The sequence below is a fragment of the Hibiscus syriacus genome, unplaced genomic scaffold (assembly GCF_006381635.1).
Source record: "Hibiscus syriacus cultivar Baekdansim isolate YM2019G1 unplaced genomic scaffold, ASM638163v2 tig00111061_pilon, whole genome shotgun sequence".
In the NCBI taxonomy this organism is placed as follows: Eukaryota; Viridiplantae; Streptophyta; class Magnoliopsida; order Malvales; family Malvaceae; genus Hibiscus; species Hibiscus syriacus.
In genome coordinates, this window is record NW_024062967.1 from 1 (window position 1) to 25,957 (window position 25,957).

At 34.8% G+C, this 25,957-nt stretch overlaps 2 protein-coding genes and 1 pseudogene across 5 annotated transcripts; 2 read left to right on the forward strand and 1 right to left on the reverse strand.

The window, feature by feature from the left end:
- The first annotated feature begins 8,087 nt into the window (after nucleotides 1-8,087).
- Nucleotides 8,088-11,762, forward strand: LOC120151581 (annotated as a pseudogene).
- Nucleotides 11,763-11,911: 149 nt separating this feature from the next.
- LOC120151583 (F-box protein At2g16365-like) lies at nucleotides 11,912-13,132 on the reverse strand. Its single transcript, XM_039163985.1, has 2 exons — nucleotides 12,673-13,132; nucleotides 11,912-12,517 (listed from the first exon to the last, which is right to left on the reverse strand). The coding sequence occupies exons 1-2, from the start codon at nucleotides 12,880-12,882 to the stop codon at nucleotides 11,927-11,929; spliced, it is 801 nt and encodes a 266-aa protein (XP_039019916.1). The 5' UTR covers nucleotides 12,883-13,132; the 3' UTR covers nucleotides 11,912-11,926.
- A 1,032-nt stretch (nucleotides 13,133-14,164) lies between these two features.
- On the forward strand, nucleotides 14,165-17,374 carry LOC120151603 (protein RER1A-like). 4 transcript variants are annotated; one of them, XM_039163996.1, is made up of 5 exons: nucleotides 14,218-14,250; nucleotides 14,536-14,540; nucleotides 14,822-15,193; nucleotides 16,795-16,975; nucleotides 17,079-17,374. In XM_039163996.1, exons 3-5 carry the CDS (start codon nucleotides 14,844-14,846, stop codon nucleotides 17,130-17,132), a joined length of 585 nt encoding a protein of 194 aa, XP_039019927.1. In that variant the 5' UTR covers nucleotides 14,218-14,250; nucleotides 14,536-14,540; nucleotides 14,822-14,843; the 3' UTR covers nucleotides 17,133-17,374. The 4 variants fall into 4 exon arrangements, with proteins under 4 accessions (XP_039019926.1, XP_039019928.1, XP_039019927.1 ...); XM_039163995.1 differs by lacking the exon at nucleotides 14,536-14,540 and having other exon boundaries at nucleotides 14,165-14,261; nucleotides 14,825-15,193; XM_039163997.1 differs by lacking the exon at nucleotides 14,536-14,540 and having other exon boundaries at nucleotides 14,183-14,246; nucleotides 14,825-15,193.
- Nucleotides 17,375-25,957: the final 8,583 nt, after the last annotated feature.

Consider the following 25,957-nt stretch of genomic DNA (forward strand, 5'->3'; position numbering starts at 1 on the left):
CAGACATCTACCGATTTCCACTATAAACATTTCATTTACGATTACAGACGCCTTGCACATCTCACGATACAAGAACACCAATATCGTTGATCCCTATTGACGAGTATTTTGAAAATTTTCCAAAAAGGAGATACTGAGTGTGAACTAAATTACTAGATTTATCCGACATCAAAACTCTCAATCAACTCCGCTATATATGCTCGAGTTTGCATATAAAACTTCTTCGCTACTATTTCCATCGAGTAGAAAATTTATTCTGCAACCATGATAGCCTCAAACGTCGGCCTTTTAAATATGATGTTACTGTTTCTTCTGAAGTAACGTACCGTAAACTTCATCCACCTCGTAATCATTATCATGCACTATTGACATCCATTTGTTGGGACCTCGAGTTGCATGGCCACATCCTTTAGAGTTATCATACATTCTTTACACGGAAAATGAAACTATGTGTGACAAAGGTCGTAACTTTTAAATAAAATATTCATATTTCTTAGAATAACTGGAAAAGATATAGTATAGAGAAGTAGGGTCGATCCGCAAGGACTTTGGAGTTTCCAAATCTGATTTTTTGATCTGTTTGAAACAAAAAGTAAAAATAAAAGTGGTTATGAATAAAAAGAAAAGAACAAATATCTAAAAATGATGAAAAATAAACAAGGTTTTTTTTTTAAATTCAATAGATGAAAATAGCCTCAAGCTTCGATTTGTCTTAATTCTAATTGATCATCGAAAGAAATTTTACTTCAGGAAACATGTCGTTTACGTATACAAGGCCCAACCTTGTAACTTACCTTTCTCTCTGATAAATCGATACACCCAAATCTATCTTCGAAATTCAGTCCTTGTTGGACTAACCACGACTATCACCATTAGCACCAATAAAACTTTAAGCACTAAAAAATCCAGACTCGTCTTATGGAGTCCAATGAGAATCGAATCTGATCTTAATTTACCTTGGTGGATCATTGTTAAGTTTGATCATAGAAAGTTGAATTACGACCAAACGATTTTTCCTCCTAATAGTAAACCAGAACAAAATTTAAGTCATTTGCACTTTTTGAAATAAAAGTAAAGATTTTTAAAGAAAAGGTCGATTGTCAATCCAAGTTTTTAGAAATCAAATGTTATCGAAATATTAAGTACTTTTCAATTCTTTCAAAAGATGCTGACTAGACTGCCTTCTAGAAACTGCTGTTCATTGGCGTTTCAATCTACCACGTTGGAGACCATTGTGCCTAGGTCGTGCCCATGATTCCAATCACGATTCCATAAATAAAAAAATACAGAATCTTCCCTTTGCTGCTGCTTCTAGAAAATAAGTTCCTACACAGAAATAAGCAAAAAAACCAAATCAGTAGTATAAAACCAACAACGAGGAATAATTATCATCAAAATAAATCCAAGTTGAACACTCATCAATTTGTCTTTTGTCTTCAACATTCAATCACGCATTGATCAAACCCGGAACCAACTTGAACTATCGAGCAAATGTTACACACTAAAATTCAGCCTATTGCAAGTTATATTCAATCAACTGTTATGCTTCTTGGAAATATTGATTCGATGACGGAGGACTTACTGTGGGTTTTCCTACAATTAATAAATCATGAAATTAATCAATAATAAACCATAAAATAAACTTTTATCATTTAATAATAATGTCATGTTCTCAAATAAAATATAAAATTTTATTAAATTAAATAATAATAGAACCATCAATCTCAAATTGTTAAAAATATGTTGATCGTCAAGATGAATCATTTGATTTTGTTATGCAATTTGAAACGAATCTGTAGAAAAAATAACTTTTACAACAATAAATTAATCTAAACAAGAAATTTGTTATCTAAAAATAATCTAAACTATCTAACTAATTTAACAACAATAACAAAAATCATCTATACTAATACATGAATAAAATAATTAAAATACACTGTAATCTTTCTTTCTTTCTTTCTTTCTTTCTTTCTTTCTTTCTTTCTTTCTTTTTCCTCCTCTTTCTCTTCTCTTGACTTGATTTGAAGTTCTCATCGTATCCTATATACCCAAAACTTCCATCCCCTTTACATAATTATGGTACAATTATTGGGTACCAATAATGGTACCATTATTAATGTTTCACGTTCTTTTTTTTTTAGAATTGCTGCCATGCATACAGCTTGTCATGCATGCAGTTTCATTTCTCAACTTTGCAGGTTCACGACAGATCACGGGGAACATAGGGAGACGCATGGTGGTTTAAACGGCACCTCAAAGACACGTAAGAATCCTGCGATCAGGGACGGAGATACTTTATGGATTGGGGGCTTTGCCCCTAAAATTTAATTAAATATATTTTCTTCGTATAATTTATCATAAATGTATTTAATAAATCATTGTCCCATATTTTATATATATTATTGCCCCCACCAAAATTTAAAAATGATTTAGTGCATAGTATTTAATTATTGGTTCATTGTATTTTCATTGGTTAACTTTACAATTAATTAGTATTAATAACATAAAAAATATTTAATTAAAATATTTAATATTTTTTTTTAATAGACTAAAACATAATTTAACTTTTCAAGTTTCAACTATAAAGCTTTGTTTGTATTATGTTTTTTTATTCTTTTATCTTTTCTCGCTACTTTATTTTTTTAAATCTTTTCATTTCAATAATATTTCTTATAGATGAAAAAGATTACAATTGATGCTTTTTTCAAAAGAAAAACCTTGGAAACATCATTCAACTCAGCAGTCAAATACATGTATAAGCCTCAATCTTTCAATTTCTAATGCCAATCCTACTAAAGCTCAAAGAATTGAGATCAGTGAAATTTTTATATCAATTATCAGAGCGTGAATTGGGATACGAAGCAGATATGGCAGTATCCGATTAATATGCAAGATGAAATTCGACGAGCTTATATTAAAGTCGGTCCATATCAAGACACTCTTATAGAATATCCGAAATTAGAGAAAGTTCTTCAAAGAAGCTTTCAAGCATCGTGGTTTAAGCTATTCCCATCATGGTTAGAATATTCTCCAAGTAAAGATGAAGCATTTTACCTTCCGTGTTTTCTTTTCACAAGGAAATAGTCATTTTGGTTCAAATGCTTTTTATTGATAAATTTGGAATTGGAAAAAGTAAAATTATGGTAAAAATTGTTCATTTTTAGCACATATTGAGAAATATAACAATTCTCCTCATCATAATGCTGAAGGTATGTGCGGACTTGGTTAATCAATCTTCACAGTTTAAAGAAAAATTGAACAATTTTCATCTCAGTAAGTTGTGGACAATAAAGTTCAATTAAAAGCTTCAATCGATGTAGTTAGATGACTTACATTTCAGGATGTGCTTTTAGAGGTGATGATGAAAGTAAAACGTCACAAAGATCGAGGAATTTATTCAGTTGTATCATTTAATATCATCTTGCAATGATGGAGAAGCAACAACTATAGAGAAAGCTCCAAAACTGCCACATACACGTCACCGCAAATTTAAAAAAAAAATCTTGCATGTTCTCTTAAATAAAGTAAAAAATATCATTCATGAGAAAATGGTGATGCGAAGTTTTGTATAATATTTTGATGAAGTTTGAGATCAGGCTAAAAGAGTGTAAATGTCTATTGTTTTTGAGATTTGTTGATAAGAATGGATATGTGAAAGAGTGATTTTTGGGCTTGTTCATGTTAAGACATTGTTGCTTCACTAAAGGATGAAATATTTTTTTGCCATTTTTCAATATATTCTTAATGTTCAAAATATCCGAGAACACGATATGATGGTGCAAGTAATATAAGAGGTGAGTGGAGTGGCTTACAGGCTTTGATTTCAGGTATAAATCATTATTTATTGTATCGCACATCGACTGTAATTACATAGTTGACGCTTCAAAAGAAGTTATATGTATTCTTGGTTCTTTGATAGATTGAGTTTTATTATCAATATGTTGGTGCCTCATGCAAGCGTACTAATCAATTGAAAGTTGCACATGCTACAAATGTTTGCTTTTTACTTGATATTGATGAACTTCAAAGTGGAAAATGACTTAATCAATTGGTACTCTATAAAGGCCAGGAGATACTCGATGAAATTCACATTTAAAATCTATTTCTATCTTAATCAATGTTTAGTGCAACATGCGGAGTTTTGTTGAACATTATTGATGAAGCTACTTCAGCTCAACTTATAGAAGCATATGCAACATATGAAGCTTGAGTTTTTTTATCTTACATCCTATGAGGAAAGTTCTTGAAATTTCTGATATGCTATGCCAACTTTGCAACAACATCTCAGGACATTCTAAATGCGATGTCTTGTGTCATATACTAAGTCACTACTCCAGAAATTCAGGGATAAGGATGAATGACTTAATTGTTAAGTGGAAATCTTTTTGTGGTTCAATTAACATACCGACTCTAGATTTGAATGAGCGTTATGCTGCAAAAAAGGAAGGGCTTGCCATCAACAAGATGACATTGCATCATCACTATAAAATAGACATTTTCGATAATGTGATTGATACCCAATTGTATGAATTGAATGTTAAATTTAATGATCATACAAGGAAATTGCTTACTCTAAGTTCAGTATTAGATCCAAAAGAGATGAATACTTTATTTAGAATTGATGACATTGTCAACTGGTTCATAAATTATATCCTTCAGACTTTGCTGAATACGAGATGATGCAATTGAGGATGTGTTGAACTATATTTGATATAACAATTGAAGTCAAAATGTTTTTGGACTTGAATTGAATTTATTCAAAGTTTGGCAAAGGTAAGGGATATCGATACTCACTGGGTAGTACCGATACTACAGCTTTTCTCAAATCTCATAATGCAAAAATGGTACCAATACCCAAAAGGGTATTGATACTACTATGTATAGTATCAATACCATAGGCATAGTCGATACCCAAAGGCCCCAACGGCATAAACAGCTAGTTGATTTAAATATAAACAAAGGTAGTACCGATACCCCTTGGTCTGAGCAACTTTATTTTGCACGAAAAGTGATCCCCAACGACTCCAAACAACCTCCAGTGGCTAGAAACGACCACTGCAACATTTCAACACATAAATACAAGTTCAAGACACTTGAAGAAGGGTTAGAACACATATCCAAACAATCAAACACAAAGAAGAGCTTTTCACTCTTTATTTCAATTCTCTTGTAAATATTTGTGTTTTGTGAGCTTTTAATTTGTAAACACCTTCCTTTCTCGAGGTTTATTTGTTTACACTCTTTTTCCTTTGTAAAGGGTTTTGGTTCTATCTTAGCCATTGAAAAGATAGGGAGTTGTAAATGTTATCTCTTTGTCCTTGAAAAAGAAAGAACAAATTAGTGAATTTGTTAGAAAATCCTTGGTGAGGAGCTAAGGTAGTGGATGTAGACTTATTTGAGAAGTCAAACCACTATAAATCATTGTGTTCATTATTTATTTCTTTCTCTCCTTACTCCTAAATTCAATTTTATCTTTAAACCCCTTTGCACTTTTTCGGTTGTCAATTGAGCCTCCTCAATAATCCAACAGGATGTAATTTGAGCATTTTGATGATGTACGAAGACTTTCATATTTCAAAAGTTCGGAAACTATTTTTTGTTTTTATCAATGGACGGTGAAAACAAGAAAGTCTGAGATTTATTCTTTTGTATACAAAGTGGTGACTCTCATTCTTACCCTTTAAGTTTCTATAGCTACTACGGAACGATCTTTTTCAGCGATAAACATCATTAAGAATAAGCTTCGTAACAAAATTGAAGATGAATTTTTATCTAATTGTTTGTTATTATATATCGTAAAAGAAATTACAGAAACATTTGATGTAGGTTTTAATTATAAATGATTTTTATGACATGAAAGAATTGCATGTTCCATTTTGTTAGGTTGGACATGAATGTATTTTGAAATTATTCTAGCAATGAACGATATCTTATTTTGTTAGAATCTATAATTTTATATATTTTGCCTTCCCTTCCTAAATTAGAATCATGGCTCCGTCTTTGCATACGATACCACCTTGACGTGTCGAGCATAATGCAACTCCAAGTGTTGCCGTATCAAAATCCATATCAAAACAAATAATTTTGGTTGACCATTATTCCAACAAATTTTTTTTTTTATCAAACCTATTATATAAATTTTGCCACTCGGTTGAATGTATATTTGGACCCTTTGGGTTAATGCCCATTTCTCATCATGCGCCGGGTCTCCCCCACCTAGGAAAACTCGAAACCATCAAAGATTCAAGTAGAGATTATTATCATGAATCATTATTGATTGAGACATCAACGGATCTCGTTTATTTAATCAAATTATTAGAACTACTGTCCGTTAATTAACAGCCACGCGTACGGTCAAGAGAACCATCCACCCCCACTTCATTAAACATCAAATGACCTATCATTATGTGATTTGTATTTTTTTTTTCTTGAGATGGGGTTTCAACTTGTTTGCTCAAATCGGATTGCACAATCGGGCATCTTGTCCCTTCCATTATCTTTAACTTACCAATCACCTTCAATGTTTTTGCAGCTTCTCAATAATACTTGTCAAAATGTATTCCTATTCCAATACGAGTGTTAGACATCTCCAAGACGAATAGTTAAATATTTTATTATTTTTATAAATTTAAATTAAGTTTATAAGTAGCATATGTTATTTATACACTTCCACGTTCCATATTTGTAAACTGGGATGGATCAGAGGTTAGCAGCAGACAAAATCAGTTATCTTTACTCTATAAATATAACTGTTAAAATATGAATTTTTTTAAAAGTTAACATTCTTTTTATTATTGAATTATTTGATGAGTTTATATTTATGTATCGAATAGAATGTTATAAAATATGAAATAAAGAGGGCGAAGGCAAGAACGTGGGGGTGTTTGTGGTGCATGAAATGTGAACCGTCCATGGGGTTAGGCAAGTATGATGTTATTGGGACCAAAATCAGGGTGTGGTACGTGCATCCACTGTTCATGATTGGAAAAAAATCTACTTGTTTGGAGATGAAGCCCCACCCGTTCATTCTCATCAGTAATTGTATTTTCTAACTTCATTTTCTGTATATTTTCCCTTATTTTAAGTATATTCCGTGCCAACTGCAGTTGTTTGTTCCTTCTTTCAAGATATTCTTGGCAGCAATAATACAATTCATTTTATTTACTTTTCTTTATATATATATATATATATTATACTTTAAATTATGTATAAATTATGTACGATGAACTTGTAAATTTTTTGTTTTATATGTTACTTTTTAAAAAAATGAATTTAATAAAATAAAAAATATATATAACCAAATAATTGTGACTCAAAAATACGAGCATCATAGTTTTACGGGTACCCAAGTAATGAATACCCAAACTTAACGAACTAGGAAACAAGCCTACAAATATACTATCTTATACTTCGGCTATCTCAAAATAAAAATACTCGGTTTTGAACACCTCTAATATCAATAGAATAAATAGTTTTTAACTTAAAAATTAAAATAAATTATTTATTTAGTTACTCATTTATCTAAGTGATTCTATTTTAACCACTAACTATTTTAGAATTATACAAAACATCATATTTTATTTTTATTTTGATCCCTTATCATTAAAAAATAAATAAATTATTTATGTGATAATTTTTTAATAATGAAATGATATTTGATAATTTTTTAATAATGAAATGATATTTTTATAATAATATTAATTCTAATATATCGTCGTTAATTTACTAGTGATGATAATAAATAAAACTATAAAAATAAATAGAAGATTAATACAAAATTTACACTGTAAATTATAGCAGTCAGGCTAACATGTCCAAGCGGGTGGGAAATATGTCGCTGTCTACTGTCAAAAAATGAGCCCTCCAAGATGACAGCACAGCCGTGAAACAAGTTTTCATCAGCAGCACCAAAATTAATCAAAGAATTCATCAACAGCTGGTGTGTGGAGAGCACAAAATGGAGAAATACAAATAAAAATATCTCAAACTTCTTGAATTTTCTTCTTTTTTAATAATATTTTGAAATTCATGAGCTGAAAGCTGAAATGGACAGGTGTTCGGCGAGAGCTTTCACAATTTTTTATGATTGTATAAATACCACCATTGCCGGGTTTCTCGTGAAGTGCTCAAAAGCTTTAGTAGAGCTTTTAGCTTGATAAACCGGTTAAATCACATTGCTTAAAAAGGTGATTTCATTTATTTTTTTTCCGAATCCAATTCCACAAATTTTCACTTGGTGTATTGTTGTTTTCTCCTTAAAAATGCTTCCCTTTGGTTAAAAGATGATTCTTTTGATTCTGGGTGTTTGTGAATCTTGCTTCTTTATGAGTTTTACGATCTGGGTTGTTTACATAATCTTAAATACTTTCATCTGATCCAATCTTTTTGGGGTTTCTTTCGATTTTTTATGTGATCTACAGTTGATTTAGTTCATTATCTATCTGTTTCAGTTTCAGTTTCATTTGGTAGGAGCTTCAATGGATTCGTGTTGTGTGGCCTTGGGAGCCAATTCTCATTTGGTGAATGCAAGAAAATCTGGCTATGGCAATGGGGATAACACATTTCTAGGGGAGAGAACAAGAGGGAGTCTTAATAACAACACTATTTGGTTCAAACAGCTGAAAAACAGCTTGAGAGCTGATGATAAGAAGGAAAACATGATCAAATCTGGTGCTTTTGCTGTTCTTACATCAAACACTCCCAGGGAAGCCGTGGTATGTTGATTTTTTAATGATTTACTGTTGAAAAAAATGGACAATTTGCAATGATTCTTTGATAAAAGTGTTGATCTTTTCGGTTTTAGACGGTACAACCACGGCGATTCGAACGACAGCGAGTCGATCACAAAAATGTGGCTTCCATCATATTGGGAGGTGGTCCAGGGACTCAGCTCTTTCCACTTACCAAAAGGGCAGCTACACCTGCTGTAAGTATATATATGTGTGTGTAAATTATCTGATGGTAATGACGCGTTAGTTCATGTTTGGTGATGAATTTGATACTTATTAATTTGATTTGGATTCTTTGGTTTCGGTTTTAACCATGGTGAATGCCTTTCTTTATGTGAATTTGATGTTCAGGTTCCGGTTGGAGGGTGCTATAAGCTGATAGACATTCCGATGAGCAACTGTATCAACAGTGGGATAAACAAGATCTTTGTTTTGACTCAGTTCAACTCGGCTTCCCTCAATCGCCACATTTCGCGCACCTATTACGGCAATGGTATCAATTTCGGAGATGGCTTTGTGGAGGTATGATATCCTTGTGTCGAGTAAAGATTGAATTGTTACCTTCTTTGTTAGTTTAACTAGTGCAAAACACAAGTCGATCTTTCGTTAGGGAGTTCTTGTATCCGATTCTATATGATCTGCAGTAATTGGAATAAGGATTTGTTGAGTGTTAGAGTACTTTAACAGAGCTCACTTGGTTAACAGGTTCTTGCAGCCACTCAAACATCGGGAGAGGAAGGGAAGAAATGGTTCCAAGGAACCGCCGATGCTGTGAGGCAATTTATATGGTTATTTGAGGTAGAAACCGAGTTTCATTTCCCTATGTAATGATAAAAATGGCTTGGAATTCATGTAGTTCACGTTTCATTCATCCGGATATTAAACATGACGGATTAATTTTTTTTTCCGTGTAGGATGCAAAGATGAACATCGAGAATGTAATGATCTTGTGTGGGGATCATCTCTATCGAATGGATTATATGGAATTTCTACAGGTATTGATTACTGTTACTCGGTTGGACTCGTGTTTTCTGGCATTGCTAAGAGCCTAACTTATTTGCAATGCATAACAGTGTCATGTCGACAATAATGCTGATATTACAATCTCATGCGTGCCTGTGGACAACGGGTATTTCGATCTACTCCCATTTTAATGACGTAGTTCTCGTTCGATATATATATTACCTTTTCTAGTTATTCCCTATTAGTACATCTAAAAAGCTGACCATAAATAACGGGTTACTTTCCAGCCGTGCATCTGATTATGGATTGGTGAAGATGGATGGCAGGGGGCCGTATCGTACAGTTTGCTGAAAAACCGAAGGATGCTGATTTGAAAGCAATGGTAAGCCATTTTATTAACCTTTTAAGTTTTGTGTAAACATGTTTCGACGTTGACATTATCGATTATCATAGCTTTTTAGGTGAGAAATTGTTTTATTTACTTCATGATTCTCTGCAGCAAACAGATACCACACTTCTAGGGTTGTCTCCCCAAGAAGCCCTGAGATCCCCTTACATTGCATCGATGGGCGTTTACGTCTTCAAGATGGATGTGTTATTGAAGCTTCTGAGATGGAGATATCCAACTTCGAACGACTTTGGCTCTGAAATCATTCCTGCTGCGGTGAAGGAGCATGATGTCCAGGTAAGAGCTATCAAAATGGAACATTCATCTCTCTTTATACAAACGACGAGTTCGTTTATCATGAGGCTTCAAATGCAAAACCGACCCCTACCAAAGAAGCATCATGCCATTCGTATTCGTCAAGAGTTTCTGAATGTCCAAGGCATCTGATTACTCTATGTACGTGCTAAATTCTGCAGGCATATATTTTCAAGGACTACTGGGAGGATATCGGAACGATCAAGTCGTTTTATGAAGCCAATTTGGCCCTCACTGAAGAGGTTGGTTTTATCGTTATACGCTTTCATTTGGTATATGCATTTGTTTGTTCACGGACAATGGCACTGCCTACATTCAGTCTTGTTGGATATGCATATCTCATTATAATGCTGATAAACTTGTCCCGTCTTTGCAGTTTCCAAAATTCGAGTTTTATGACCCAAAAACTCCTTTCTATACTTCTCCTCGCTACTTACCGCCAACCAAAATCGATAAATGCAGGGTACAGATTGTCTACTTTGGACTAAAGTTGTGGCACTCGTTTTTCTTCCTTCTCTGTTTTGGTTAGTTTATGCAGATTAAAGATGCAATAATATCCCACGGATGTTTCTTGCGAGAATGTAGCGTCCAACACTCGATAGTCGGCGAACGCTCCCGTTTAGACTACGGTGTCGAGCTTCAGGTAAATTTTCATCCTTTCCCAGTTTAAGTTAAACCGTTTCTCTTTACCCCTTATACTTTTAGCTCATCTCGTTCACTCCTTTCCAATCTACAGGACACAGTAATGATGGGAGCAGACTATTACCAAACTGAATCCGAAATTGCATCTCTACTAGCGGACGGTAAGGTCCCAATCGGAATCGGAAGCAATACCAGAATCAGGAACTGCATCATCGACAAGAATGCTAAAATAGGACATGATGTGGTCATTGTGAACAAAGATGTAAGCATATCATCTTTTGTCATCCACTCTAACCATTGCTTGCATTATTCGAAGTATCAACTAATTGCTGTTTCTCCTTAGGGTGTTCAAGAAGCCGACAGGCCGGAAGAAGGATTTTACATCCGGTCTGGTATAACCATCGTTATGGAGAAGGCAACAATAGCAGATGGCACAGTTATATAAAAATGAATCTCAGAGACTCCCACGGGCAGCTCTATGTTCGGAACTGAAGGTGCTTTGCAGATAGCAACCATGAACCGTCGATACAGGTCTGAAAATCGGATGCGGCATACTGCATACTCAGTATTTTGCCTGAAAAGAAAGAAAAGAAGCTGCATTTCCATCCAATTACTAGATATATGTAAATTACAAGCTCTTTATGCAGTGTAAAATAGATGCTGGATCTCATAGAAAATAAGTTGCATCAAGATAAATGACAGCTTTGCAGCTTTCCTTTTCGTTTTATTAGTAGAGTAGCAGCCTGAATGGCTGATGCCGTATGTTTTATCCATTTGATGTCAATGTTCATCAAATAATCAATAAAAGTATGGATGATATTACGCATTTTAAGTTGTCGAGATGTTATTAAGTTCATTCGAATCTACAAATCGGATGTCACAATAATGATCATGGCCTTCCCCAGACTATCGAAGATCCCTTTATTCGAAATTCGCAATGATGGAAACCGTTCATGACCTTCCCCATTAGAGCCATGGCTGCAATGCTCGGAAATTGCTTCTTTTCGAGTTCGTCGAATGTTGCTGTTGAAGTCTGTGGCTCACATAGCACTAAAGCTTCAGGCTTCGTGTTTGAAGATTCGTTTCTCCGACGACACCATCTATGAATCCAATATTTTGAAAGAGACGATTCTCGGTTCTTCCTCGTTGAATCATCGGAAGAGTCGCCATTCTTTAATAGCATTGCGGTTTGATTGAGTGCTGGCTCCTGTCTTGTCTGGTTTCCGTCTACCGTGGGTTCTGAAATGCTCGACTTGAGACTTTTAACACATCTGCGGATCGGCTCCCGTCCAAGAACATCTTGACAAGATGCGGAAACCAAGGGCTGCTTAGCGAGGCAGATGAGATGCTCCACATCTAAACTCTGGGTTTTCAAGGTACTTGTCCCTCCATCATCGATTGAGTTTGCCATGGTCGAAAATTCAGGAAGCTCCTCATTCATATCAGGTAATTCAGTGTTCACATGAACTCTCTTGTTATTCTGCAAATTATTTGCATTAGTTGATAATGAACCAAACAATTGTTTTCCAACAAAACACACTAATTACAGAACATCAGGAACATGATCATCGACACTTTTGGTCTGTAAAAGAAACAGGTAACCATCCAAAAACTAGTAAAATAGGCAAGAATTACCTCTTCTGATGAACACATACTTGAAAGATGGATCTTCTTTGAAACATCCAATTCCATTGCTTCAGTTTCAGCTGGTGACTCATTCTTTAAACAAACAGTAGGTCTGATATCTACAAAATTGTCCTGTCCGAGTTGACCATGGAAACCGAAACCGGGGGATAAACTCGAGAACTCTCTGAACATGTTTCGTTTCGGTTCTCGGGTAACCATGGCATCTTTGAATATATGTCCTCCTCCAGTTAAGTTAACGCCAGTCTTCTTTGTAACAAAGAATTGGTGAGTTATCTGAGGATTATTTTCATGCAATTCAGGGTAAGCCGACTTACTCAAGTTAACGTTGAGATCGATCCGGTACTTCACTGCCTCGCCGACGTTCGAACTACCCGGCGCATTGTTGTTGGAAGACTTCCACTCTCCACCATATTCCAAGATTTCAGTACCGTTTCCGGCCTTGAAAGCAAAGGATAATCATGCATCGCTTGTAGTTTTTAAATATATATTTAATACAATTTAATTATATAAAATATTAAAATAAGCATGATAAAAAAAATTAACTTTTAAAAATCAATAATGAACAAAATTAATGAAACGAAGAGAGTAGTTATTTTATTTTTCTAAAAATATCTTAATTTTTAATATTTTAACTTTAAAAAGACTTTGATAAAAATCATCTATCAACTAATATTATTATTTGATTGAATCACTGATACTCAATTTATTAATTAATTAATATAAATTCAATATTACAAAGATCTATTTATGAGAAAGACTTTCTCAATTTATCTTACTTTATTCACATTGTCAAGATTTTAACTTTTGATTTTATTTAAGATATCAATGATTTATTTTACTAGATAAATTAATTATTGGTGATAATTAGTTTTTATTTTGATGTAATACACTTACATATTTTTAATTATTTTTTATTAATTTAAAGTGCTTTCAATGGATAGTATATATATTCTAATTTTTAATTGTTCATATAATAGTGTTAGGTGTTAGATTATTGGAGTTATTTGAATGTTAAAAAAAAACATTTCATATTCATTTGAATTTGATATCAAAAATCAGATAACATTACGATCAATTTGATTCTTAATATGTTTAATTTTATTATAATATATTTTAATAAATTTACTAAAATAATTTTTTAAACTAAAATTATGAAAGAAAATTTTAATAAATTTACTTGGTGTTATTCATTTCTGTCTTATTAATTCTTAAATAACCCTAAAAAACATAATAATAAAATTCAAACTAAATAATACCAAAACGATAATAAGAAGACGACAAACGCATGGACAAAAGGCTAAAACGGCATATTCTTTCCCGTTTGAACGACTCCGTTTTTTGCAACGACCACTGCTCAAGCATTTTCACTGTCGGTAAAAATGAAAAACAACGCAGTAACAATTAAAAAAAAGTAAAAAATATTTTTTAAAAAATGAAAAGAAAAAACATAGATATACCCATCTCCGAATAGATCTGCTCGCTGAACGGCTCTTTGCTTCATCTTTGTCACAAAACACCAAAAAGAAAAAAGAATTTCTCAGAGAGCCCAAAGCTTAACAACGGAGAGTCCTTTAGAGGTTACCCTTTTGTTTATTTCAATATTTCTTTAGTTTAAACATCTTTTTTTAAGTTTTATATTCATTGTTCATAAAGATCTTTTGTTTTCTAAGCATTCAATATTTTTTATTAATGTTCATGGTAGATTCCCCTGTTTATTCAACAATTTATGCTATTTCTATGTAGATACATGGGTTTTTTTTTGTTTTCTGGATCTGGGTTTTTGAAGCATAGTTGTTTCCCTTTAAAAACACTAGGATTTATTGCTTGGTTTGTGAGAAAGCTGAAGCAGAGTTTTGGGATCTCATCTTGTTTTCGTAGCTTTGGGTTTTTTTTCCTTGGTGATGTGTGATTGGTTTTTGTGGTTGGCTTTAAATCTCAGTTCCTAAACTTCTGGTCATGAGTTTTCAATGCATTTTCTTGGTTTACAATCATAGTATTAGGGTTTTTCTCTAAATTGGATTCATTGATTGAAAATGACTTAGCTACTTTGCTTTGTGATGCTTAATGGTAACTATGTTTCATTGTAAACTTAATGGATCTTTGTGCTTAAGTTGATTTGTGTTCTTCTCTTATGGCATAGAATTTAAAGCTAATACTGAATGGAGGGAATTGGAGGGGATGGTGCGTCAGTGGCATCGCCGTTGCCTCAATGGGGGCACGACGCTTGGAGAATGTATCAGTATTATCTGGATAAGTCAACTCCTCATTCGACGTATAGGTGGATTGGAACCCTTGTTGTAGCAGCTATGTACTGTTTGCGGGTCTATTATGTTCAAGGGTTTTACATAATCTCGTATGGACTAGGAATCTACCTGCTGAATTTGCTAATTGGGTTTTTGTCTCCACTTGTTGATCCCGAACTTGAAGGTTCTGATGGACCTGTATTGCCGACGAAAGGTTCAGATGAATTCAAGCCGTTTATCCGCAGACTACCCGAGCTTAAGTTCTGGTAATTGAAAACTTTATTTTATTGCCATATGGTTTATTAAGGGAACACTGCACTGCACTCGAGGTATATTGATCTATTTAGGCAAACTCAAAAGCACAGTCTGGTTTTTTTAGATAGATGGAAACAATTCCCTTTATTATTAGCCAAAAGGAGAAAATATGTGAAAACATGTGCTGCCAGGTTAAATGGTGTGATCATTCGATTCATTTCATGATTGTTGATGATGATTCAAGAAAGAAAAAGGGATATTTACTTTATTGCGGGTATGATTATAGTAGCTTGTATTCAATTGAAATTTAGGTCATAGTTATCTTTATTGCTGTTTGTCTTTTTGAATCTCATAATGGAGTTATATATATATGTAAATAAAGGTTTGGTAGTTAACCCTCTTTATTGTTTTAACATGTTCGGTTGATTGCAATGTAACATGGCTTAAAAGTTTCTTGGACAAAAACTTATATCATATATTCTGTCTGACCTTTGTCATTCTATTCGGTGTTCTGCTAAGAGGACTTCAAAGGTAGTTACTTGGTCTCCTCCTCCTTTAGGATTTGTTAAAGTGAATGTTGACGGCGCTATGGATAAGTGGTGGTCGAAGGGTGGCATTGGTGGGTTGATTAGAGATGAGAAAGGAGTGATGTTGGGTTCGTTCTCTGAATGTATTGGGTCCGGACCTCCTATTATGGCAGTGTTGATGGCGATAAAAAGAGGCTTGAATTTGTTTCTTGATTTGGGGTTGTCGGCAAACAGAAGTCTTATTTTGGAATCAGATAGTGCTGTGGCAGTTGACTGGATAAAAAATCCATTAAGTTCTACCCCGATATTCCTATCTTTAGTAAAAGATATTGCAGAGATTGTGGTAGATAAAGGTGTCATTGTGCGTCATGTGGTGAGAGCAGTTAATTGGGAAGCGGATAAATTCGCTAAACTAGGGATTGGTTAAGTTGAGAGGATCTATTTATGTTGTTGTCCTGCTTCGAGGGAATTGTTAACAGATTAGGTTTATGTTTAAGTTTGTTACAGGCTGAGTCCTATTAGAAGTTTGTTTTCTTTAGGGTAATTCTAATGCTTAATTTCTGTAGGGTTGCGGGTTGCCAAGGATTATGGCAGTATTGTAATCTTATTGTACTTGGTTCTTATGCAATTAAATTTATAAGGTACTCTTTTCCTCCTTCCAATGTTCGTTAAGTCCTTGTTGCTTGACGGATATGAAGGGGGTTTTTAATGAGGCCTTCCTTATTATAAAAATAAATATATAATATATATATATATGTGTATGTAAATAAAGGTTTGGTAGTTAACCCTCTTAATTGTTTTAACATGTTCGGTTGATTGCAATATAACATGGCTTAAAAGGTTCTTCGACAAAAACTTATCTCATATATTCTGTCTGACCTTTGTCATTCTATTCGGTGTTCTGCTGTGTGTCTCTGATTCTGGAAACTGAGGAAAATGTGCTCGAAATAATTTGCTCTTTATCTGTCCATCGTATTTTGTCATCTTCGATGCTTGTTGTCTTGCTTGTAATAAATATGAATTGTTGCTAAATGAATGGACATTAAAGTATGAATATAATACACACGTTTTATGCTTTTTTTCAGGTACTCCATGACGAAGGCTTTCTGTATAGCATTTCTCATGACTTTCTTTTCCGTTTTCGATGTTCCCGTCTTTTGGCCTATATTGCTTTGTTATTGGGTCGTTCTCTTCGTTCTTACAATGAGGCGTCAGATTGGGCACATGATCAAATACAAGTATATCCCTTTCAACATCGGAAAACAGGTCAGCTTGTGAACCATATTTGCAACTTTATCAATGAGATTCTTTTGCTTTAAATTCTACTGGCAATAGGGAAGTCTGATATCCGCCCTTCTCTCTTTGACAGAAGTATACCGGTAAGAAAGCTTCCACAAGTAGCGGTCGTGTCCGTGGGGATTGAAGCTTGGTCGTTTCATTTGGACGATTATTCGTTATCGTAGATTTTCACATTTGGAGAAGATACATTTATGTTGTCTGGATTTTTTCAAAATATGCAGTTACTACAAACATAAAAGTTCAGTTGTCCCTGTGAAGAAGATACTGACATCCAGAGCTGAAACTTTAGTGTTTATACACATTGTCAACATTTGATCAAAGTTTTTTGAGATTATTGGCTAGTAATGTATACAACAAAGTATTGTTCCACTCCACTGCTCTGCCATATTAGTAGCTAATTGTTAGGAACGATGTATGTCTCATTAATCTATTGATTTGGATTGGTCTTACTTTTCACAATTGGTATTCTATTATGGTATAATGTCAAAAAAAAAAAATCCTCAAACGTATGAATAAATAGTCATTACAGTTTCTATATGTATATAAACATTTTGATCTCTGATGTTTTATTTTAATACAAAAAACCCTTAAGATTTGACTAAAAAGTGTTTTAGCTAAATAGTGTTCTAGCTCTTTTATTGGGGAGTTTTGGCTCACAAATTTCATTTTATGGTGAAAGACCCTCATTTTGGAGTATCGAACTTTTGTTGATTTTTATCTAGGAAGTGTTCATTTCTAGAGGCTAAATTTCATAAAGTATCAATGACAATTTTTGATCACTTCATCGTTAAATAATATTATCTTCATCGTTAAATAATAATAATATTATGATATTACATAAGAATTAAAAACGTTGTTTTAAAAAAGTCAAATTTACATTAAAATGATAATTTTTGGGATCTCTAAAATAAAAATTCTCCTTTCTTTTTCTTTTTCTTCTTTTCTTTTAGTCATCTTATCATGATCGATGTCATTGACAACAATCAATAAGTTTTAAAAATTTCTATTAAATCCATTTAGTCTTCATGAACACAAATTTAATGTCTGTTTAACTAAAAAATATTGGAATTTAATGAACAAGATGAAGAATAAAGCTTGTTTTCTTATTGACAATAATGGAACTAAAAGACTTAAGCTTTAAGATAACCAGTACAGTACTTACAGAAAAGCATAGGTAGGTGATGTAAGTTAACAACCCTAGCTAACAGTCCTAGTTAACAAGCTGAGCTAACCACTTGAGAACTAAACCCACGTGATGTAAGTCTCTATATTCCTCCTACTTCTTCCACCTTCCGCATTCAACACACAACCACACAGGCTGTCTCTGAATCGTTCAAAACCAGGCTTTGACAAGGGTTTGGTTAACCCATCTGCAACCTGCGCCTCGACTTGTACATAGTTGACGTACAACTGATCGGTTGACACTTTCTCCATCACAAAATGAATGAGCAAGTCAACGTGCTTTGAGTGAGCATGATAAACTGGATTAGCTTACAACGCCACAGCACACGTATTGTCGGACCATACTATCGGTTGTCATGCTGAACCACACCAAGATCTGTCAACAAAGCACGAACCCACGTGACTTTAGCTACAGCATCAGCAATACTCCGATTCTACCTTTTGCTTTTTGGAATTCCATGCAACCAAGCACCCTCCTACAAACACACTGTAACCGGAAACTGATCTGCGATCGTCTACATTTCCTCCCCAGTCTGCATCAGAGAAGGCAACAATTCGTAGAGTAGAATCCTTTGAAGAGAATGACAGTCCATAGTCTATCGTTCCCGCAGGTAGGGGTGTGCAAAACCGGATATTGGATCCGATCCGATCCAAAAATTTTAGATACCTAAAATAGTGATTTGTATTCGATCCTTTCGGATAGGATACTCGAATCCGAATATAAATTTAAAAATTAATTTAAAAATTTTAAATTTTGTGATATAATGTTATATATTCTATACTTTTATATATATATATATATATATATTGTTGCGGAAGACGGCTATCAGATAGAGTAAAATCGCAACTGATAATTTGAGAAAATAAAAATGAAGATAAAAGAGATACAAAATTTACGTGGAAAACCCCTAAAATTATTAGGGTAAAAACCACGGGCAACGGTAGAATAATTTCACTATGAGAAAATAGGAATTACAACCTCTCTCAATCTACCAAGGAGAAAACAATGATAATTCTCTCTAGATAAAAAGGAGAAAACAACTCTCAAGAAACTCTCTAAAATCTCTCTAGTATTGGAAGAAAGCTAGAATGCTTTGGGATGGTTTTGAAGCTAAATGAGCTAGGGTATTTATAGTAGAAGCTTTAATCACTAATCTTATAAATACCCTAAATTACAATGACTAATTGCATAGTTTTACCATCCAAAAATTCAACAAAAGTTGGCTACCTAAATATGACCATTTAGCCGCCCATGTTTTGTTTACTTTCAACAATCTCCCACTTGAAGATTTGATTGGAACAATCATATCTTCACACCATTCTTTCTATCTTGTACCATCATGTTGCTTACGTCTCTGACAGACCACAGGAGGATTGACACCAGGTAAATTTATCCGCGTTGATCGCCTTCGTCATGAAATCTGCTATGTTGTCTTTGGTATGAATTTTCTGTATATCTACTGTCCCTTCTTCCACTTTTTCACGAATGAAGTGGTACTGAACTCGTATGTGCTTTGTCACAAAACAAAGAGACATACTCTTAATTGTGCCCAAGCTCCTCCAATAGCATCTTCAACCAAATTGCTTCTTTACTGGCTTGTGTAGCTGCTACATATTCTGCCTCTGTTGTGGATGTAGCCACAACTGACTGCAATTTTGAAACCCAGGTTACAGCTCCACCATCAATTTTGAACACATATCCTGTAGTAGATTTGCTTTTATCCAAATCTCCTGCATAGTCAGAATCTACATACCCATTGATTAATAAGTTTGATCCTCTGTAACATAATGCAACATTTGAGGTCCCTTTGATGTATCTCAGAATCCTCTTTACTGTATTCCAATGCTCTTTGCCTGGATTTGCCATGTACCGACTAACCACTCCCACTGCTTGTGCAATGTCTGGTCTTGTGCATATCATAGCGAACATTAAACTTCCCACTGCTGATGCATATGGTACTCGAGACATCTCCATCCTCTCTTCTTCACTGCTAGGACTCATACTAGAGGATAATTTGAAGTTAATAGGAAGAGGGGTAGAAATTGGCTTACAATCTTGCATGCTAAATCGTGACAAGATTTTCTTCAAGTAATTCTTTTGTGAAAGCCAAATCTTCCTATTACTTCTGTCTCGGTGAATTTGCATCCCTAGAATCTTGTTTGCTGATCCCAAGTCCTTCATTTCAAATTCTCTAGCCAGTTGTGCCTTCAATTCTTCAATATGATCTTTGTTGGGTCCTGCAACCAACATGCCATCCACATACAACACAAAATAACAAAATCGTTATCACCAGACCTCTTGAAATAAGCACAAGGGTCTGCATTAAGTCTGTTGTATCCAAGGCACATAATGAAAGAATCAAATCTCTTGTACCAACACCTCGGCGTCTGCTTTAGACCGTAAAGAGATTTGTTCAACCTGCAAACCAAGTTCTTCTTTTCTTTTTCTTCAAAACCTTCAGGCTGGAGCATATAAATTTCTTCTTCAAGATTTCCATGAAGAAAAGCTGTTTTAACATCTAGCTGCTCTAGATGTAAGTCCAATGTAGCACAAATTGCCAAAACTACTCGAATTGTTTTTAGTCGAACCACAGGAGAAAATATTTCATTGAAATCAATACCTTCTTTTTGAGCATATCCTTTGACCACCAGTCTTGCACGATACCTCTCAACTTGATCATCATCATTTCGCTTGATTTTGAAGACCCATTGTTACCAATTGGCTTCCTTCCTTGTGGTAGTGGCACAAGGTCCCATGTATTATTTTTATGAAGGGCTTCGATTTCTTCTTGCATCGCCATCATCCACAGTGAAACATCTGAGCTATGTATTGCCTCCTGGTATGTTGATGGCTCACCGTCCTCTGTTAAAAGGTAGTATGCAATATTACCTTCTATAACATAATCTGAGTGCCAATTGGGACGTCTTCTCACACGATCTGATTGACGAGTTGTTGGAGCTTCAGAACTCTCTGGTTCTTGTTCATCATGTGCTGGTTCTGCTTCAGAAGAATCTCCTTCTTCAACCTCCTTTTCCACATGTATCTATGTAGTCTCTGACTTTTTAGCACTATCATCGTTTTCTTTTCTTTGTAGTTTATCCTCTACAAAGATAACATCACTGCTGATGATCACTTTATGGGCAGTGGGATCCCACAAGCGATACCCCTTTACACCATCAGCATACCCCAAGAATTTGCATTTTCTGGATTTTGGATCCAGCTTTGAAATTTCTTGGGCGTTGTACATCACGTACACAATACTTCCAAATACATGGAGGTTTGAATAATCAACTGGTTTACCAGTCCACATCTCCATTGGTGTCTTCAGCTCTATTGCAGTTGATGGAGCTCGATTCACCAAATAACAGGCGGTATTGACTGCTTCTGCCCAGAATGATTTTTCTAGGCCTGCGTCCCTCAACATTGCTCTTGTTCTTTCTAACAAGGTTCTGTTCATCTTCTATGCCACTCCATTTTATTGAGGAGTGTTCGCCACTGTGAACTGTTTTTTGATGCCTTCTTTCCTTCAAAAGTCATCAAATTCTTCGCTTGTGTATTCTCCTCCATTATCTGTTCTGAAACACTTGATCTTATTTCCAGAATCAAGTTCCACCCGCGCTTTGAAGTTTTTGAAAGTTGAAAACACGTCTGACTTCTTCTTAATAGGGTGCACCCAACATCTCCTGGAGTAGTCATCAATAAATGAGACAAAGTATTTTGCTCCACCTAGGGACGTTACTGGTGCTTGCCATACGTCAGAGTGAACCAATTCTAGAACACTTTTGCCTCTAGAATTTGATGTGTTGAATTTCAACTTGTGCTGCTTACTTGTTATGCAATGCTCACACAAAGGAAGTGATACATTTGTTAAGCCTGGAAGTAGCTTTTGCTCCACAAGGACTTTCATTCCTTGTTCTGACATGTGTCCAAGTTTCTTATGCCATAGCATTGCAGAATCTGAACTACATGAGGCAACAAAGGCTTCTGCTTCTAGCAATGTCTATCCCTTCAGCATGTACAAGTTTGCAGCTATCTTTTCACCTTTCAGCACCACAAGCGCTCCACGGAACACCTTCATGATTCCTTTCCATGTTTCAATCTTGCTAGCATTATTATCCAACAATCCGTAGGATAATAAATTTTTCTTCAGACCTTTCACGTGCCGCACATCTCGAACAACTTTAATTGTTCCATCATACATCTTCAATTTGATGGTTCCCACACCAACGATTTCTAAGGCATGATCATTGCAACTATACACAGATCCTCCTGAGACAGGTTCATAATGTTGGAACCATTCTCTTCTTGAGGTCATGTGATATGTCGCTCCCGAATCAATGAGCCATATATCTGCAAATCTTTTTTTGCCTTCCACGGTGGTTGACGCTTCACAGCATAGAGCATCTCCATCATCTGAAGTGTTTGCGGTATTGCCTTGTGGATTGGAGTTTTTATTTAGACTCCAACAATCCTTCTTCAAGTGACCCTTCTTTCCATAGTGGTAGCACTTTAAATTCTTCTTGCTCCTCGACTTCGATCTACCATGTTTATGACTGCTGCTTTAGTCACATTCTGTTGATCTCCCTCTCATCGTTGTCAACACTTCTGCTTGTTCCAGATTTACTTGTCTGTCTTCCATGTTCTTGCGCCGATTTTCTTCTTGTAGAACAGCAGCTGCAACGTCATCGAAGACTAGACTGGTGACATTACTGTTTGTCAAGTTGATGAGTTGATCGTACGAATCCGGTAGACTTTGAAGTAGAAGTTCAGCACGTTCTTGTTCTCCTATTTTACAGCTTAAGGATGTAAGCTGAGAAAATAAGGTGTTCAGTGTATTTAAGTGCTCCGTCACTGAAGTAAATTCTGGTATACAGAGAGTGTACAATTTCCTCTTAAGGAAAATTTTATTGTGCAGCGATGTGGCCTCGTACAATTTGATGAGATGATTTCATATCTCCTTAGCTGTTTTCTTCTCCTCGATGCTTGACAATACTTCATCTGCTAATGCTAGATGAAAGTTTGCCATAACATTCCCGTCTATCTCGTTCCATTTGATGTCATCTGCGAAATCCACCGGCCTTTCATTGATAGCCGCTAGACATCCTTTCTTTCCTTAGGATGGCCTTCATCTTCAATTTCCACAATGAGAAATTTCTCCCATTGAACTTTTCAATATCAAATTTCGTTGCCATTGCTTCGTTTACGGATAGCTCTCACTATTTCACTATCGTGAACAATTCTCTGGAACCTTCAAAGAATGGGTAATAACTTCTTACTTTCTTATGTTGGAGTATCCACCTTTTGGTGGCAACCACAAAGACAATAAGCAGATATTACACACTCTAATCTAGCTCTGATACCAATTGTTGCGGAAGACGGCTATCGGATATAGCAAAATCGCAACTGATAATTTGAGAAAATAAAAATGAAGATAAAAGAGACACAAAATTTACGTGGAAAACCCCTAAAATTATTAGGGTAAAAACCACGGGCAACGGTAGAAGAATTTCACTATGAGAAAATAGGAATTACAACCTCTCTCAATCTACCAAGGAGAAAACAATGATAATTCTCTCTAGATAAAAAGGAGAAAACAACTCTCAAGAAACTCTCTAAAATCTCTCTAGTATTGGAAGAAAGCTAGAATGCTTTGGATGGTTTTGAAGCTAAATGAGCTAGGGTATTTATAGTAGAAGCTTTAATCACTAATCTTATAAATACCCTAAATTACAATGACTAATTGCATAGTTTTACCATCCAAAAATTCAACAAAAGTTGGCTTCCTAAATATGACCATTTAGCCGCCCCATGTTTTGTTTACTTTCAACATATTTAATTACAACACACAATAAAAAATTAAATACTCTAATTTTTATTGAGTTAGAGTTTTAATGGGTTAGTAGGTTACTAAATATATCTAAAATTAAAGGCCAATTTTTTTTCGGATTTTCGGATAATCCAAAAGTAGATTTTAACCAATCCGAATTATCCAAAAATCAAAAAACGGATCCAATATTTGAATTTTTGGATCGGGTCACCGGATCGGATCTTTTTGCACACCCCCCACCTGTAGGATAGAGTAGAATTCTCTTAACTTCAACTAGATGTTCTGCGCGACGAGCATGCATGAACTGAGCAGCCTTTCCCACGCTAAACGCCACATCCGGTCGTATGACATACATATAATAGTGCATCGACCACACTTTGATATTCACGAGCATCAGCCAGTAACTCACCTGTATTTCCAGTCAATTTCGATGATGCTATCATGGGAGTGGACACAGGAACAACACCCAACATGACGGTTCTCTCAAGCAACTCTAGAATGTATTTTCGTTGACTCATCACCAAAGAGTCAGCATCCCTTTTTACTTCAATGCACGCACAATTCTTTCATTCTCTACACTCGACTGCCCAGTAAGAATTATGTCATCCACATATATAAGTGTATATGTATAGCACCCATCATTATTCTGTACAAATACAGAAGCATCAGCTTGAGACTGTGCAAACCCCAAACTTATCAAATTGTTCTTAAGTTTCTCATTCCAGTTTCTAGGCGCTTGTCGCAAGCCATACAAGGCACGATGCAACTTGCACACCAAGGGAGTGCCATCAGAAGCCCACTTTTCGAACCAAAGAGATTGTTTCATAAAAACATCCTCATCTAACACTCCGTTTAAGAACGCATTGTTCATATCTGCTTGTCTCAATGGCCATTGCCGAGCAACTGCAAGAGCTAAGGTGATGTTCACTGTAGTAAATTTAACAACCGGACTGAACGTATCTTTGAAGTCTTGCCCTGGAACTTACGAATACCCTTTGGCAACAAGGCGTGCTTTCTATTTGTTGATAGAGCCATCTGGGTTCTTTTTCAATTTAAACAACCATTTATAGCCCACTAAATTCCTTCCTTCAGGTAATGCCACTAACGATCACGTGCCATTCCTGTGGAGAGCATTATACTCAGATTCCACTGCCTCTTTCCAATGACTCGACTGCATGGCTTCATGCACTGAGGTAGGAACGCGACTGTCTAGGGCACTTGTGAAGAGCTTAGACTTGAACACGTCACACTTGCTCCTTGTTAGCATAGGATGATGATTCGTACTAGCACCCATGTTATCAGTCTGCTCCAGTAGTTCGTTTGAGACACTTGGTTGAGCTACACCTTCTTCAGCTTGAGATTAATACAATAAAGATTAATTAATCACCACGAATAATGATCAAAGTTTAAGTTTAATTCAATAATTCACAGTTAATTAAAAAATAAGATAACATAAGGTTGAAAAACTAACGATTGAATAACTAAAAAAACTAATTTCTAAATAATAAAATTAAAAAATTAAAATTTAATATGAAACAGAAGTAAAAATGTTTTTTTTTCAATCGTCTAACATAAGATTCCCAGAAAAAAATAATATTTTAAAAAAGTGATAACATGTATATATAATATGAGATCTCCATCTACTTTATTTATGTTTTTAGGCTTAATTATATATATTCAATTCCTCAATAGTTATCAGAAAAATAATCCTAGAGATTTTATAAGAGTGTATTGGGTCATAATAGACGTTTGATTATACATTTTGATTTTCTTTTTACTATAAAAATAAATGTATAAAAATTACAATAATATATTATATTTTATTATTATTTGATTGATTTCAATTCAGGCTAACATTATTATTTTTTGAATGAGTAGAGGAAATTATAGATTACTAATTGGTAGTAACAGCATACTATTTGGTAGTAACATCATCGCG